This window comes from Gracilinanus agilis, chromosome 5, assembly GCF_016433145.1.
Source record: "Gracilinanus agilis isolate LMUSP501 chromosome 5, AgileGrace, whole genome shotgun sequence".
NCBI classification, from domain to species: Eukaryota; Metazoa; Chordata; class Mammalia; order Didelphimorphia; family Didelphidae; genus Gracilinanus; species Gracilinanus agilis.
The window spans coordinates 110,810,442-110,827,605 of record NC_058134.1 but is presented as its reverse complement, the minus strand read 5'-3'; the positions used below and the strand labels follow the sequence as shown (position 1 = coordinate 110,827,605).

General features: G+C 35.4%; 1 protein-coding gene across 1 annotated transcript in view; it reads left to right on the top strand.

The window, feature by feature from the left end:
- Positions 1–12,628, top strand: part of UBN2 (ubinuclein 2) — a gene marked incomplete at its 5' end in the record, with an annotated part of 119,626 nt that extends 106,998 nt beyond the window's left edge. Inside the window, 3 exons of the mRNA XM_044679008.1 lie at positions 2,893–3,124; positions 3,578–3,667; positions 12,172–12,628. Coding sequence (XP_044534943.1) covers positions 2,893–3,124; positions 3,578–3,667; positions 12,172–12,221 — 372 coding nt within the window. The remainder of the gene's footprint in view (positions 1–2,892; positions 3,125–3,577; positions 3,668–12,171) is intronic.
- Between the last annotated feature and the right edge of the window lie 4,536 nt (positions 12,629–17,164).

Here is a 17,164-nt window from a genome sequence, read left to right as displayed (position 1 = left end):
GGAAGTTTTAGCAAAAGAGATTCTAGCTCTCAGTATAAAAATAATTTTTGTAAAATCTGTGTAAAAGTAGAACAAATTGTCTTGTTCAAGAAGTGTTCATTCAGATTAGATGACTGGCTGATGGGGCTCTTGTAGATAGAATTTCTGCATTAGATTATCCTCTACCATTACTTTCAATGTGTAAGGTCCTTTGAATGTATATGGTGCAGGATGTGGTGCATGTGTTTTTAAAAGTGAGAAGAGAAGGTCTATCCAGTTTCTGAGGAGGTTGAACTGACCATGATTACTAAGGAATGGCATGGATACTAGATATGTGGTAGGAGTAACCAGAGATAGTCACTTTTTGTTTGAAGACACATAATTAAGACGATGGGAGTGGTCTGAGAACTATTTAATATGCCTGGGTCAGTAAGAAATTTTATAGACTGAGAAAATCTGAAGGCCAAAATATGTATCTGCAAAGTATGTAGAGCAAAATCATTCATATGTGCTAGCTCAGCCTCGTCTTCTACCCTAACAGAAAACACTCCATTCCTCCTATATCATTTCCTTTATTTCTGCCACTAACTTTCCTCTATACAAAGCTCAAGGCAGTAATAGAGCCCTTAGAGTCTGTCTGCACTTGTCAAAGATGTTATTTGCTAGCTTTTTTCATAATAGATACTATGGGGGCTATACAAAAGAGAATGATATACTTCAGTTGTCCTTGAAGGCAATTAGAATCTAAATAAGGAGAGAATAAATATATGAAACAACTAAAGAAAACACTTAAAAATATATCATTCAATGCACATTAAATATAGTATAAAACCAACTGAATACTTCAGTCTTGATAGTCTATGTAGAAGAATATGGGGTAACATTGAAGTCGTCTTCATCATTGCTCGAAAGCAAGAATATAAAAAGCTTAGATTTTCTAGGCTAAGATGTTATGGAACTACTCTAAATGAGCAATATGATTCTTGGAATTGTTTGTAAAATAGATAGATTGGAATGGGGAAAGAGCAAAGGCAGGAAAATCAGAGAGCTCCTTATTGGTCCATTCATAAACTGCTTTTTCTTCTTCCATCTTCCACTCACATATGGATTGCTAAGACCCAAGTGTTTCCTGTAATCATGTTTTAAATAGTTACATTTGTCTATTTGGTAACATCTAAAATTATAGCAAATACCTTGCTTCTCTTTTGGAGCACAAGTTGGAAAGCACTTGTGTTTTGCTGTTAGTCCTACAAGACAAGGGAAGCATTGGAACTGCTTCCCCCGTTAGAATGTGGAATCTTACTGCAAAGTCCATCAACTGTCCTTGCTTCCTTTATGTCATCAATACTGGAGAGAAAAGCAGAGGAGCTTTGGAGAGGACGGGAAGAGGATCCTAAAAATTCCTTTTCCTAAAGACATTGTTAAGCTTAAGCTGTACTTTTCCCTTGACCTAGGTACTCTTGCAGCTTAATGTCAGAATACAGAGGGAGAGGGAGAGGGAGAGGGAGATGGGAATGGTAAGACCCAATAGGAAAATGTGATTCCACATTTTGCATCTGAGTAAAGGAGTTACCCTAGGAAAGCAATTGAGGTTAAAAAAGAAGATAGTGAGAGGAATATGATTCATCTATATATTAGCCTCTTCCCTAACCTCAAAAAACTCTTATATTCTCTGTCTCTAAAATAAGGTAGTGAGAGAGAGCATTTTTAATTGTTCTTGCAGTTGACACTCTTAGCTTGGGGGACCCAGGGAGGCCTGATCTCTACATTGGGAGAATGTGGATATTGTGTAAAAAAAGAGGAAATAAGACTACTTTTTTTTTTTTTTTCTCAATGGAAGATTCTACCAAACCTATGAGGGAGTTGTCACAATAAAAGCACAGTAGGCTTACTCGGAGGCTATAGGATTGAGAAAAGCGGAGAAATGTTTGTTTTGCCACTGTCACATGCAGAGTCCTTCAAATGGAAGCTAGAGCTGAAAGGACATTTTTCTCCTTCGTGTCACCTAAATCTTTTAATACAACATGGTGTTTAAACTTGATTTGGATGGTATATTCCTAAGGATGGGGATCTCAGGGGATATAATGGACACAACCCAAATATATGAATCATAAGAGTAATGTAAAATAATGAGACTGATTCTGTAGTTCTCACATGAAATATAATATTAGAATCCCAGAGTTGGAAGGGACCTTGTGGGTCATCCACTCCAACTTCCCACCCAATGCAGGAATCACCTCTACAACATCCCTGAGTGTTGAACAGAACAGGGCTGAGGACAGAACCCTGTGGCCAGCTCACTCCAGCCAGCTCCCTCCAGGTTGACCTTGGTCCATTAATCATTACTCTTTGGGTATGATTATTTAACAAGTTACAAATCCATTACTTTACTGTCTATATTTTATAGTCATATATGGTAAACTACTTTCTGGTTGGCTTCAGTGTGAGAGAGAAGCATGAATAATATTACTTTTATTAGAAACACACCATGCATGCATGGTTCTTGTCTCCCATAGTTCTTTAATGTTTCTTCTGCTATTGAGTTTGCATATATTTAATTATTGGTGTTAACAGTTATGATATATATTTAAATACATAAGCACTTACAAAGGTTTTTATTATGGCTATTTAATTTTTAAAGTGAAGAGCAAAATCTCTTACCTCCAGCAAATATAAATTACGGAAATTTTAATTTGTAATTTTCCAAAGTCAAAAAGAAAGTGTACTAATTTTCAGAATTTGGCAACCCTAAGGAAGGTGCCAACTGTTTCAGCTCTTGTTACAAAGTTATTTTTGTGTGTGTTTATTACTACTGCTAGAAAAAAGTTAGACATGCATTTTTGGTTCTATCAGGATATTAAATATATCAGCTAAGGATTTAAAAGCTTTTTTTGATATATGGTTTCTGCACAGTCCACAGCAGGTGCATCCTTATTGGCTAATGCCTCGCCTCTCACTCTCATGACATCACCACTGTCTGTAACAAATCAAAATGTGGCTCCTTTTGGGATGCTAGGGGGCCTGGTTCCTGTCACCATGCCCTTTCAGTTTCCTTTGGAGCTACTTAGCTTTGGCACCGACACAGCAGGAGTGACAACCACCTCGGGATCTACCTCAGCTGCTTTCCACCATAGCCTAACTCAAAGTAAGTTTGGATTATTCAGTTATTTTTCTATGTGATTTGGGAGAACAACTAAACCCCACTAATTCAAATAATTAAAGCGATAGTTATGAAATATTTTAAAAGAAAACTTGTATTTAAGTACATTCAGTAACACAAGTCTAATGAACAATAGGATTTTCCTTAACAAAATTTCATAAAACTTTTTGCCAGTTTTCAGTTTTTTAATATCACAGTCATGGTATGATAAAGACAGTCTAATTTCTGACATTTTTGGAAACTCCTTGAATTCTGAAATCCTTAATTGCCTAATATGGTGCTAGATACCTCATGGTATTCAATGAGTTTTTAATGCTTTGATCATTTCCATTTTCTGCATAAATTCAGGAATTTATTTTAAGTTATTACATTTGAGCAAAATTTTCTTAAAGCTTAGGCCTGGATAGACTATCAGCATTTCATTTTTTTTCCCCTTAGATATGCTGAAGGGTTTACAGCCAGGAGCTCAGCATGCAACATCACTTTCTCACTCACCTTTGCCTAGTCACCTACAGCAAGCTTACAATGGTAAGATTCTTTTAATTTTTTGTTATCTTTTGTATTTGAAAATTAAAGTACCCACAGAGTTCAAGAAACACTTTCTCCTTACCCAAACCAAAGACCAAATGGAGGCGGGGTGGGGTGTTAGAGCGGTTGTTCATTATGCTTGCTCTAAATTGGTAGGAGGAATAAAAACTTTACACAAATGGGAAAGTGGAAAACATAGTATCATAATAATAGAAGAAGGTGTCCTTTTTATTTAAAAGTAACTTTTATGTGGGGAATGATAAAGAAATTATGTGTCCAAATAAGTAACAGTTGTTAAGAATCATGTATGATGTATAATCATGTTAGACAAACCATCACTGATAGGTTATAACCCACCCTAAGTTGGATCCCTTTTGCCCCAAATAGTTAAGCCACTATGCTTAATAAGAACCACTTAGATATTGGTCCATTTGAAGTATTTGTTTTACATTCCCCAGCCCCAACTAGTTTTCTCTACATGGAGCCATTTATTCCAGAAATGGTACACTTTCTCATTCTTTCCAATAACTATTAAGACAAATAACCCTACTCCTCATAAAGGCATGCACAAATTGCATCTCTGCACATAGTTAGAAGGCCATCATTTAAAAATTATTGTGTCATAAACAGATTTTAAGCAGCTATACAAGCAAGCCACTGAGGCCCTTACTTAGCATTAGAATGCAAATATTACTTTCATTCTTGATATTCCCTCCCATAAACTAAACTGAGACAATGGGACTACTGCCTTTTCCTAGAGTGCTAACATCCAGACTGTGAACTTTATCTCTAAGAGGCTTTAATCTTTTCTCTCAGAAAGATCGTTTATCCTTGTTCTTTGTAGTCCTTCCTTGGCCTGCTCTGAACAGTTGCACCCCAACCCATTCCCATGATCCTATTCTTGGTGCCTCTTTCTTGTGGGGAAGGCAGCTAAGGGAGCTGCCAGCCACATATGACTGGGGCCTTCTCATGCTCTGACCCACTTTTTGTTATTTAATAAATTATTATAAATAAAGATATGGTCTTCAGAGACTTTAAATTATAACGTAGGGGAAAAAACCTGAATTCGTCTGGAGGAACAAATGGTCAAGAATCTCAAGGATAATGATGAAAGAAATTTTTGAAAATAGGAGCCTGGCAGTATCAGATTTCAAACTACTACAAAGAGAAATAATATAACTACTTAATATTGGTTAAAAAATAGAAAAGCTGATCAGTGGAACAGATTAGGTACATAAGGTTTAGGAAGTAAATGAACACAGTAATGTCTTGTTAATTGAACCCAAAGACACACACCAGATGTAAGAATGAAAATTATGAGACTGGTCATATATTAATAACTTTATTAATCAAAAGGAGTAGGGGAAAAAGATGGAAAAATAGGAGAGAGATGTATACTTTCCTTGCTGCTCCATTTAGTTTGCTATTCTGTAGCTGCCATTAGGACCCTGAGGCCAGGCTCATTGGGAAGTCCAACCAGCAACAAACACGGAAGAGAAGAGAGCAAAATCCTCTTTTGCCTCAGTTTATCAAACCTTTTCTCCACCCATTAACTCTCACACATATCTTGGGAGCCAACTGTGGCTTTCTGTTTTGCCTGCGCTACCTGGGAGTGCAGTTTAGGAGTCAGTCCACCCTTCCCCCATCTCATGATCTCTTGACACTATTGCTCCCTTTTTCTGGTTACCATTCTGTCCTTGTGACCCTATCCACTCAATGATTCCCTTCACACAATCCTTGTCTCCCAGTCAAGTTCAGGCTCATGCCAGGTATGCAGATAATGGACAGGAGATGATATTGTCACCTATGCGATCCCAGAAAGGGGGGGAGGGTAAATTTCCTTCACACACACAATAGTAAGATCTCATTGTTTGACAAACTACAGGGAGAGCTGCAATATAGTCCAGAAGAAAGTAGATTTGGACCAGTGATTCCCAAAGTGGGCACCACCATCCCCTGCAGCGATCCAGGGGGACAGTGATGGCCACAGGTGCATTTGGGGGTGGTGATAGTATGTGACTGGGGGCGCTAAGTAATATTTTTTCTGGAAAGGGGGCGGTAGGCCAAAAAAGTTTGGGAACCACTGGTTTAGACCAACATCTTACACCATATATGAAGTTAAGCTCAAAGAACTCTTCACCAATAGATAAATGTCCAAAGAATATGAATAAATTGTACTTCAGGGAAGAAATCCAAGCTGTTGATAAATGTGAGAAAATATTCCAAATCACTAATAATTAGAGAAATGCAAATTAAATCTCTTAAGTTCTCAAAGTATACCATTATAATCATCTTCAAAAAGTACGAGTTGAGATTCCTCACTGCCTTCTCTAATTCCTTCCATTTCTTTTTCATCTCTTACTGTTATAGCTAGAATTTCTATTACAATGAATAATAGTACTGATAATGGGCCTCCTTGTTTTAACTCAGATCTTAATGAGGGGGCTTCTAGCTTATCCCCATTTACAGAAAATCCTTTTTGAAGGTTTTAGACAAATACTACTTATCATTTTAAGGAAAGTTCTATTTATTCCTATGCTGTGTTTTAAGAAGGGTGTTGCATTTTGTCAAAAGATTTTTCTGCAATTACTGAGATAATCATATGGTTTCTGTTGGTTTTGTTATTGACATAGTCAATTATGATGATAGTTTTCCTAAAAGTGAACCAGACTTGCATTCCTGTATTCCTAAAATAGGGGTATTTAAGTATTCTATTTCCTCTTCTGTTAATCTGGGCAATTTGTATTTTTTGAACATATTTATCCTTTTACTTAGCCTGCCAGATTTTTCAGCATATAACTGGGCAAAATAGCTCCTAATAATTTCTTGAATCTTAATTGATGGTGAATTCATCATTTTTATTTCAACCATATATGATAACTGGTTCATCCATTCCCCAAGTGATAGACTATCTCTCAGTTTCCAGTTCTTTGCCACTACAAAAAGAGCTGCTATAAATATTTTGGTACAGGTACATTTCTGATCTTTTTAGGACATGGATCCAGTAGTGGTATTTCTGAGTCAAATGCATATTTTGTGGCCCTCTAAACTTGGTTCCGTATTGCTCTCCAGAATAGTTTTATCAGTTCACAGTTCCATCAACAGTGTGTTAGAGTCTCAATTTCCCCATATCTCTACCTAATTAATTAGGTTATTCAATGCCATACCAAATCAAACTACCAAAGAAACTATTTTCTAGAGTACTAAAACATAATAATAGTTCATCTGAGAAAAAAGGTCAAGAATATCAAGTGAAATAAAGTATTTGAAGGAAAGTGGCGTAGCCATATCAGATCTCAAACTGTATTATAAAGCGGTAATCATGTCTTTAAACAATGTGGTACTGCCTAAGAAATGAGTGGTAGATTAGTAGAATATATAGTACACAATACAGTGTAGTAAATGATCATCATAATCTCATGTTTAATAAATGCAAAAATCCCAGCTTTATCAGGCAACTGGGTGACTCTGGATTGAGAGTCAGACCTAGAGATGGGAAGGTCCCTCTGCTCAAATCTGGCCTCAGACTCCTAGCTGTGTGACCCTAGGCAAGTCACTTAACCCCCATTGCCTAGTCCTTACCACTCTTCTGCCTTGGAACTACTATACAGTATTGATTCTAAGATAGAAAGTAAGGGTTTTTTTTTTTAAAAGTCCCAGCTTTGGGTATACTTGACAAAAACTGCTGGGAAAACTGGAAGGCAGTTTGATAAAAACTAGGAAAATACCAACATCTCACACCATGTGCTAAAATAAGGTCAAAATGGTACATGTCTTAGACATAGGCAAATTAGGGGAGACTGGAACATCTTACCTATCAGATCTATGGATAAGGGAATATATAATCAAATAAGAGATAGAGATATGAACAGATACTTCAGAGAAAGAAGTCAAAAGTTATGGTCATATGAAAAATTGCTCTAAATCACTCTTGCAAAGAGTTTTACTGCTAAGTAAAACAATCCTGAAGTACCAACTAATGCCTATCAGATTAGCTAATATGACAGGAAGAGTAATTGATAAATGGTGGAGGGTGGAAAATTGCAATAATAATGTGTTGTTGATGGAATTGTGAACTGATCTAACCATTGTGGAGAGCAATTTAGAACTATGCCAAAGGGCTATTGTGTATTGATACAGCAACTACATCTGTATCCTAAGGAGATTAAAAACAACAACAACAACAAAAAGCACTCATGTACAAAAATGTTTATAATGGCTCATTTTGTTGTGGCAAATAATTGGAAGTTGAGATGTCCATTAATTAAGGAATGGCTGTCTGTTTTCCTTAACAACATGACTAATATAGAAATATGTTTTGCACGATTCCATATCTCTAGCCTGTATTAAATTGCTTGCTGTCTCAGGGAGGTAGAAGCAAAGGGAAAGAGGGAAAGATTTGGAACTCAAAATTTTATAGAACTAATATTAAAAATTGTTTTTTATACATAATTTAGAAAAATTATTTAAAGTATAAACAATAAGGTATTCCCAAAAAAATGAAGAAAGAAAAGAAACTAGTTCCAGAGACTTCATTACATTGCTGATGGCCCAAGGTATTCATTAAATGAGAGAGAGGGGAAAATTTTTTTACAATAATTATGCTTTTTATTCTTTAAAAATTTTTATGTAAGTTTTTACTATGGGACAGCTCTTTGACAATAATTTCTTTGCTTAATTCAAGTGAACAAGGAAACACATATTCACTTGGAAATAATACCACATAGTCTTCTGTAACCTATTTTCATTTATAATGTCTAAGTTTTTGAAATTTTGCATGTCTTGTGCTCAGCTCAATTATGAATGCTCTTTTATATTTGAACCTTAAAACTTCTTTAAAAATTTAATTTTAGGGGGCAGCTGGGTAGCTCAGTGGAGTGAGAGTCAGGCCTAGAGACAGGAGGTCCTAGGTTCAAACCCGGCCTCAGCCACTTCCCAGCTGTGTGACCCTGGGCAAGTCACTTCACCCCCATTGCCCACCCTTACCACTCTTCCACCTATGAGACAATACACCAAAGTACAAGGGTTTAAAAAAAAATTTAATTTTAAGAAACTATTTTTAATATCCAGTTGGTGCATCCAAGCCTTATAGATTCTACTATTGCTAAGTGTCATCCTAGTAGGCTAGGATCAATTTGTAATGCAAATAATTATATAGTAAAATGTATGTGTCCTTAACACACATACATTTCTGATAATGTCATCCATTATCTTAAAATATGGATAACCTTGCAATTCATTAGAAGAAACGAGTCCCCTTTACCCATGCCTACATGGCATATATGATTGACTTGTCATTCATTCTGTATGTACCTTCCCCAGACTTATAGAGAACTGAATTCATGGATAATATTTCTGTGGAGATAATTCTTTCCTCTGCCTCACACTCTCCCCTTCCACTCCTCCCTCCTTCCCTCCCCAGTATAGTTTTATTTAAATTATCACATAACCATTGGGTTATATTTTTGTAGTCTTAAGCATTAATTTGATTCCTTCTGGCTGTGTAGTATATTTGTATATACTTAACTAACTTAATTTTAGAATTTGATGACTTTCAAGTGACTTCTCTGTTCAAAATACCTGACCTTTACTGACAAAAGTACAACCTCAGTAGTGGAGGCTTGGTTAGAAAGCACCTGTATAGAATAATCTGCTCAGTTGACCTTTTAATTCCAGACCTAGGATGAGGCTATCAGTTACAAAATCAACAGATTTTCTTCAATAGATGCAGAAAAAGTTTTTGGCAAAATACAACACTAATTCCTTATTAAAAACATTGGAATAAATGGAATTTTACTTAAAGTGATTAATGGTATCTATAAATGAACAGCAAGCTTTATATGTAATGGGGATAAACTAAATCCTTTCCCAATAAAGTCAGAGGGTGAAGCAAAGATGTTCATTGTCACCACTACTATTTAATATACCAGAAATGCTGACTATAGCGGTAAAAGGAAGGAAGGAAGGAAGGAAGGAAGGAAGGAAGGAAGGAAGGAAGGAAGGAAGGAAGGAAGAAGTTGAAGGAATTAGAATAATCAGTGAGGAAATAGTTATCGCTCTTTGCAGATAATATGATGGTATACCTAGAGAATCCCAGAAAATCAACCAAAAAACTAATAGAAATAATTAATGACTTCAGCAAAGTTGCAGGATACAAAATAAATCCACGTAAATCATCAGCATTTCTATTTACCACAACAAAGTCCAACAGCAAGAGGTGGAAAAGGAAATTCCGTTCAAAATACCTGGAAGTATACCTACAAAAACAAATCCAGCAATTATATAAATACAATTACAAAGTACTATTCACACAAATAAAGTCAGATCTAAACAGTTGGGGAAATGTTTATTGCTCATGAATAGGCCAAACCAATATAATAAAAATGACAGTCCTATCTAAATTAATATATCTATTCAGTGCCATATTAATAAAACTACCCAAAAACTATTTCTTAAAGCTAGAAAATAGGAAGAGGCCTACCCAAACAGATCTCAAACTATACCATAAAGTGGTAATCATCAAAGCATTCTGGTAACTGGCTAAGAAATAGAGTAGGGTATCAATGGAATGGATTTAGGTAATCAACATACAATAGTTAATGTCCATAGCACCTTAGTGTTCTGTAAACCCAAGATGCAAACTGGGTGTTGGGACTGGAATTAGAAGGATTCTAGTTAAAATTTGACCACATATATGTACTAGCTATGTGACCCTGGGGCAAGTCATTTAACATGTTTACCTCAATTTCCTTATGTAAATAGGGATGAATAATAGCATCTACCTCTTAGTGTTACTGTGAGTATAAAGTGAGATATTTGTTAAAAGTGCTTAGAACAGTCCCTTGTGCATATAGGCAGCATATAAAATCTTATTCCCTTCTTCTTTTTCCATGCCTTATGCTTGACGTCCATCACCACTGATATTCTTCTGTCAGGAAATGTCCCTTCCTCTGCCCTCTCTGAAACTTCATTTCTATTCAGCAGTTTCATAGGAAAATGGTCTAATAGTCTTTGCTTAGCTACTTCTTCACTTGATCTCATTAGCTCCCATGATTTTAATTATCATCTCTATGCAGGTGACCCTCAAATCTACTTGTATAGTCTTAACTTCTCTGCTGACCTGCAGTTTTAACATTTTCAACTATCTTTATACATTTTGAACTGGGTAACCTGTAGATACCTTAAATTCAATATGACTAAAATGGAATTCATTATCTTTTCCCCTGCCAGGCCTGCCTGCCTCTATTCCTAACCTCTCTATTACTCTCAAAGGCAGTATCATCCTTTAAGTCACCTAGACTTACAACCTAGGTTTTAAGGGCCTTCTCCATTCCTTATTCTCATCCCCCCAATCCAGTCATTAGTTAAGTATTGTCCTTTCTACCTCCATTACCTCACATATATTTCCCTTAACTCCTCCAGACCTTTGTCACCTCATGCCTGAACTATTTTAATAACCTGCTCTTTGGTCTCCCTGCCTCTCTTCACTCCAATCTGTCTTTCACTCAGCTGGCAGATTGATTTACTAATATACAAGTCTGACCTTATCACTCCCCTATTCTTTTCACTGAAGTAGCTCCCTATTACCTCTTGGATCAAGTCTAAAATCCTTTGCCATTTAAAACCTTTCATACTCCTTACTCTCCATGTCCTTTGCAACTCAGTAACACTCAAACCTCCTGACTTGGATTATTTTTGCAGACTGCTCTTCCCTCATCTCCACTTCCTGGTTTCCCCTCAAGGCTCTGCTAAAGTCCCATCTTCTTTGTTATGACTTTGCCACTCATAACAGAATTGTTAATGCCTTCCCTCAGAGATTACCCCCACTTTATCCTTCATTTTTTTTGTTTGCACATAGCTGAATGAAGAAATAAAAGATTTATTAAATGCAAAACAAGTGCTAGAGATACAATTAGAAAATTAAGTCCCAGGTCTGGAAGAGAAGGAAAGGAAATAAACATTTATATGGAGCTTATCTATGTGCCAGTCAGTGCAATAAGCACTTTACAGATATTTCATTTGATCATCAACCCGAGAGCTTTATTTATTATTTATATAAATAATGTTTATATAAAAATTAATTTATTATTATTACCATTTTACAATTAAGGAAACTGAAACAAACGGGTTAAGTAACTTGCCCAGGGTCACATAGCTAGTATATGTCTCAGGGTAGATTTGACTCCAGGCTTCCTGATTCCAAGTCCAGTGCTCTTGCCCACTGTGCTACCATCTGCCTTTCTTAGTGGCATGTCCAGATTTAGTTGAGTCTCAAATATAAGTTCAACAATTGGCCATAAAAAGAATCCTTCAGTATCTTTTGAGCTCCATATTCTAGTTTTTATACTACTTTGGTATTAATTACATTAAATATTCTGTTTTAAGGTATGAGTGACCTAAGCAGAAATGAAATGTTATAATTAATAAAATGCCTGTGATTTAAAAAAATTATTCTTTTAACTTATCTCTTTCCACTCACTGGCCTATTGTTTTCTCTTTCTCAGATGGAGGCCAAAGTAAAGGGGACACTAAATTACAACGGAAAACTCAGTGACTTCCCAGCTAGCAAAGGATTTGGAACATTTGATTGGCTGATGGGATCTAACTGATGAGAAAGTACTTATGTGGTCACAGGGCTGCTGTTTCTGTCAATGTTTACATTCTCTCGTCCCAAGCACTGTGGTGAGGAGGAAAAGGAAAAGAAAAACAATACTTGATCAAAGCCAGGTGCAGGAGGAAGAAAGGCTTTTGAACAGACTTAGAGACCTTGCTCTCTTCTACAGAAAGACAAAGTTAAAATGCTAACTGGCTTTAAAGCGATTCAGTTGTCAAACCCACAGAAGTACAAACTTGATTTTCCCCAGGGGAGGAAGAAAGAATTTGAACAGATTTGGGTGAATTTCATCCATCCTGGGGGTTGGGGCCTGACCACTCTGGGTGCAGATATAATTTCATAATAAAAGAAAATATTTTAGTCCAATATATCTGAAATTAGACCAGCTTTTCAGGAATAATGATCTTGTCTGCTTGAGTGGCCTATGCAGCAAATAATAAATTTGCCACAGAGAACCCATTAATATGTCCAGTGTCTGATACAGATAGTAGATGAATACTATATCCTCAGAAATCCTGATCAAACTTGAACCTTCTTTACCGATGCAGGATCTCCAGCATGTAGCAATCCCTCCATGTAGAACAGTATACAAGGTGGACTGAGGATGCTGCAGGAAAGAGGAATAATAATCTCAAAAAACTTATTTTAGCACAGTAATATGTAGTATTAAATCATCTAGATTTTTTAAAGATAAAAAGAAAATGGAGTCTCTTTTGCTCTTATCAGATCAAATGTAGAGATTTTCCCTTTTTATCAAAGGGTCGTTTTCCCCTTAGACATAGGTACTTAATGAATTGCAGCTGGCATTTTATTTGTCTGCTAATAACTGCTCAGTTCTTGATTTCCACTCTTTTTTAATATAATTTTATATTATGATATTTTTCTTTTCTGAAAGGTGGGAGACCCTCAGGGACAGAGGTCCTGCTGTGGTGAGCCCAGTCCTTGCTAATCTAATATTACGACTTGTGATTCTCATTAACTTACATTCACATTAATTAACAGAATTCACTTTTTTCCTTTGGATAGTGGTACTTCAGATTAACTTTTGATTTAGACAGTAATCAGTGTATTTATTATACAATAGTTCTTGGGTGGTCATTTTGTGTAGCAGATATTTATGTCTTCATCAAAAAATTAATTCATGGTTCCTAAGAGAACAGCCGGACTATTATCATTACATATAGTGAGGGAATTTTGGTAAAGATTTTAACAGCCCATTTCCTCTGCCTAAAACTAGTTTATTGTGATTTGTGAGAAGCAGTCAAGATCCTACAGCCTCATTAGCTAGAAGTGCTAACAGGAGAGTCAAATCTTAAGGTTTGAGAATCTTTCACTGGTTTTGTTTCCATATGCATACACCCTCAGTGACACAGAATTTTGAGTGGGCTCATGGAGAAAAGGATGTGATTTGTTTGACTTGATTTGACTTTGGTTTTTGGTTTGAGCTTTAAAAAACAAACAACATTGTTCTGTTCTTTTTGCTTGAAATTTAGCTTTCTTAAAAGCCATGTTTTTCATATTGTTAGCTGTGCTCAGAAGTAAATCCACTTGTATAAATAAATGACAGATTAACCTAAAATAAAATTATTCAATACACATTAGAACACTAACACAAAGATTTCCTATTTGTTATTCATGGGAAATCATGTCACACTTCATTTAGGTTTGTAAGGATACATATACTAGCCCAGACCCTAGTTTTCCTTTATATAAAAAGTTCATTGTAGCCTAAAAAACTATTAAATCACTACATTTGGATCTGGATTTTTGACTTTAGAAGTCACATTGACTTTACATTATGACAAAAGAAAAAAATTTTAAATGAGTAACTGAAAACTACTTTTATAAGTTTAATCACAGACTAGGGAAAAAATAAATTTAAACTGATTGATAAAGGCTTCAATTTGCTTAGGTAGGTTTTTGTTGTACAATCATTTTGATCTTGTCCTACTCTTCATGACCCCATTTGGGGTTTTCTTGGCAAAGATATTGGAGTGGTTTGTTTATTAGGTTACCATGATGCAAATGTGAGTGTTTTGTCAACTGTAGTAGGCATTTTGGAAGAATTTGGAAGACGTTACTGTGAGGGACATTAGGGTTAGATTAACTCAAATTGTTTTAAGTTTTGGCTAAATTTTTATTGGAGATATTTTCCCAATATTTCATTCATCCTAGTATTGTCAGCATTCTGTTCACAGTCACTAAACTTAGTTTAGGAAATCAATTTAAAGAATTTCTGTATTTATATCTATTTGAATGAATGTTAGGAGATTTTTGTTTTAAGGATAACTATCTGTGTTGAAGATTAAGGCTTTGAAGTGTTACTGAGTTTGCTACTTCTCTTAATTGTGCCATGATTAAAATGACTAAAATTCATCATTTCAAATTTCATAGTAGAAACACTGTAATACTCCTCTTTCTTGAATTAACTAATGTTAAATCATGCCACATTGATCTTTGATGACTTTCCTCTGTCTGCCTGACAATAGGATTATGAATTCTTTTCCCTGATATTATTTCATATCCACTAATAGAAGTATCTATGAAGAATCCTTTTTTTTTAGGAGATCAGAAACATTCAGGGTTCATTTTATTCAGTCTTTAATCTCTCTGGGACTCTTCCGAGATCTTTGATTTTTAAAAAAAATCATTATCAAAGTACTTCACAGAGTTTTGTTCTGTTTCCCCACTTTCTAAAATTTTGTACAAGTTAAGTCAAAAGGCCAGTGCATACCTAGATATGTAATTAGAAATTTCTGCCCAGAGATAAACATGTTTTGGTACTTAGATTACAGTGTTGGAAATTACCCCCATATTCTTGTTAATGTACATTTGTACTGTGTGTCATAATTGAAAAGTTGTTCAGTTCATTTGACTATTTTCAGCTCAAGTGCATAGAGACTTGTGGATTAGACTGTACTTTTGTACTTAAGCAAGGATCAAATTTTGTGATTTTTAAATATGTTTAATTACTGGAAAGGATATTAGTAGACTCCACATTTCTTTGAAAGGGAGAGTATATTTCTGTAAGAATGAAAGCAACACCCCAATGCAAAAGGAGAGTTAGCACATTTAACTTACTCAGCAGGGTTCTTGTTTCAGGAAGACTAAACTGCTTATTTTCAACTGTCTTATATTTTTAATGGCCTTCAATGATATATAAGCTGTTATTGTACATAAAAAGAAATCCTCAGTATTCACAAGCAATAATAGCCAGTACAGCTGCCACTTGACAGAGCAGCACTGAGCTTAAGATTGGGGACTGTACGGGAGCAAAGTGTCAAGCTCACTCAGAGCCTCCAAAATAACACAAGCAATAATGTCCAAGATAACCCTATAGTAATGCCTTCTCATATACTTGAGAGATCCAGAAAAAAATAAATTAAGAATTTTCAAAACGACCTGGGAGAAAGAAGCCAGGTTAATCCTGAACTATAGAATTCCTTTCTCAGGATCAGGAAGTCAGATGATCATGTTTATATGCTCTTCCATGCCTACCACCCCTGTGATGGATGTTAGTAGCCCAAATTACTATTAGTTTGTTTGTTTTCTTTTTAATGAGGAAAGTTGGATGGGGTTTATTCTATCATCAAGTAAAGGGAAAAACAGAATCAGTAGTATGAATGCTGTGGGTTTGACATCTGTTTAGTAAAAAACTATTAGAAGTGACTTTTAACCCAGGATTCCCCCCCCCCCCAAAGTGGATCTAAGTTGTTTACTACCCAGGGTCTGGGAAGGGCAAATACCTTTACTCTCTTTCCTGTACTCATTACCACACGCCCTTGGACTTCCACTTGGTACAAGACACTTTCTGGAAGTTAAAATAGAGATATCCTTTAATTGTCTCAGACTGCCATTTATTAAAAGAACTGTATATTCCTGGGGATCATCTTTTAGGACTCAAACTGTCTATCACATTTGCTGCTACATTTGTAAAATGAATTTTGACTGTATTAGCAAACTTTAATCTAGTTTACAGTTCTTCATTTGGGAGGGGGGATCATAATAGAATTTTGCTCATGGATAGAAATGGGATGTTTTATTTTGGAATGTACCATGAAAGCACAGTGGTCCCTCTATTCTGTTTTTTATTGTTTGGATTTTGAACTTATTTTAAAAGATGGAAATAGAAGAATAAGAAAAATCTGTAGTCAAACCAAACTTGAGAAATTTCCCTAAACTTCAGCTCCCCCATTTCTACTGAACTGAAGTTGTCAGTAGGGTTGCTTACTCAGGTTTGGTTTTTTTAAATTATTATTCCTGTTTGTTTTTTAATAATGAAGTAGAAGACAAATGCAGTAGGTAAATGACTAATGTTATGCAATTTTTATTTTATAAAAATTTAAGGAGGAAAAAAAGTAAAATGTTGGTGAGTTTTAATCAGTCTCCATACTTGCAAAATGCTTATTATTACCCCCTCTAAGATATGCTCTGTTCAGGCTTTTGTCCTTTGTTAAGTGCCTTTTTTTTCTTTTTTTCTTTTCCCTTTTGAAACTGTTCTCAGAGATCCTAAAATGCAGGCTGAATAGTCAGGGATTTGGGAAGAAAATCTTAAACTTGCCAAGGTGATGTCATGCTGGAATACTCTTCCTTTTCCTATATGTGTGTGGCCATGTGCATAAAATGTTAAGATATATATACATATATATATATAATATGCACATTATATATATTGCATATACACACATATACATATATATATTATAAAAATTAGGAGCTGCTGTACCACTACATCCTTTCTGAACACTCTCCTCCAACACTTTTGCTTTTAGGAAATGGGTAATCAATAGAAGTGAGTAATTGAGGATCATATTTCCAGACAATAACAACTGCTGGCTTTGAATTTATGCTTGTGAATGTATTTTAGAAAACATTCATAAATC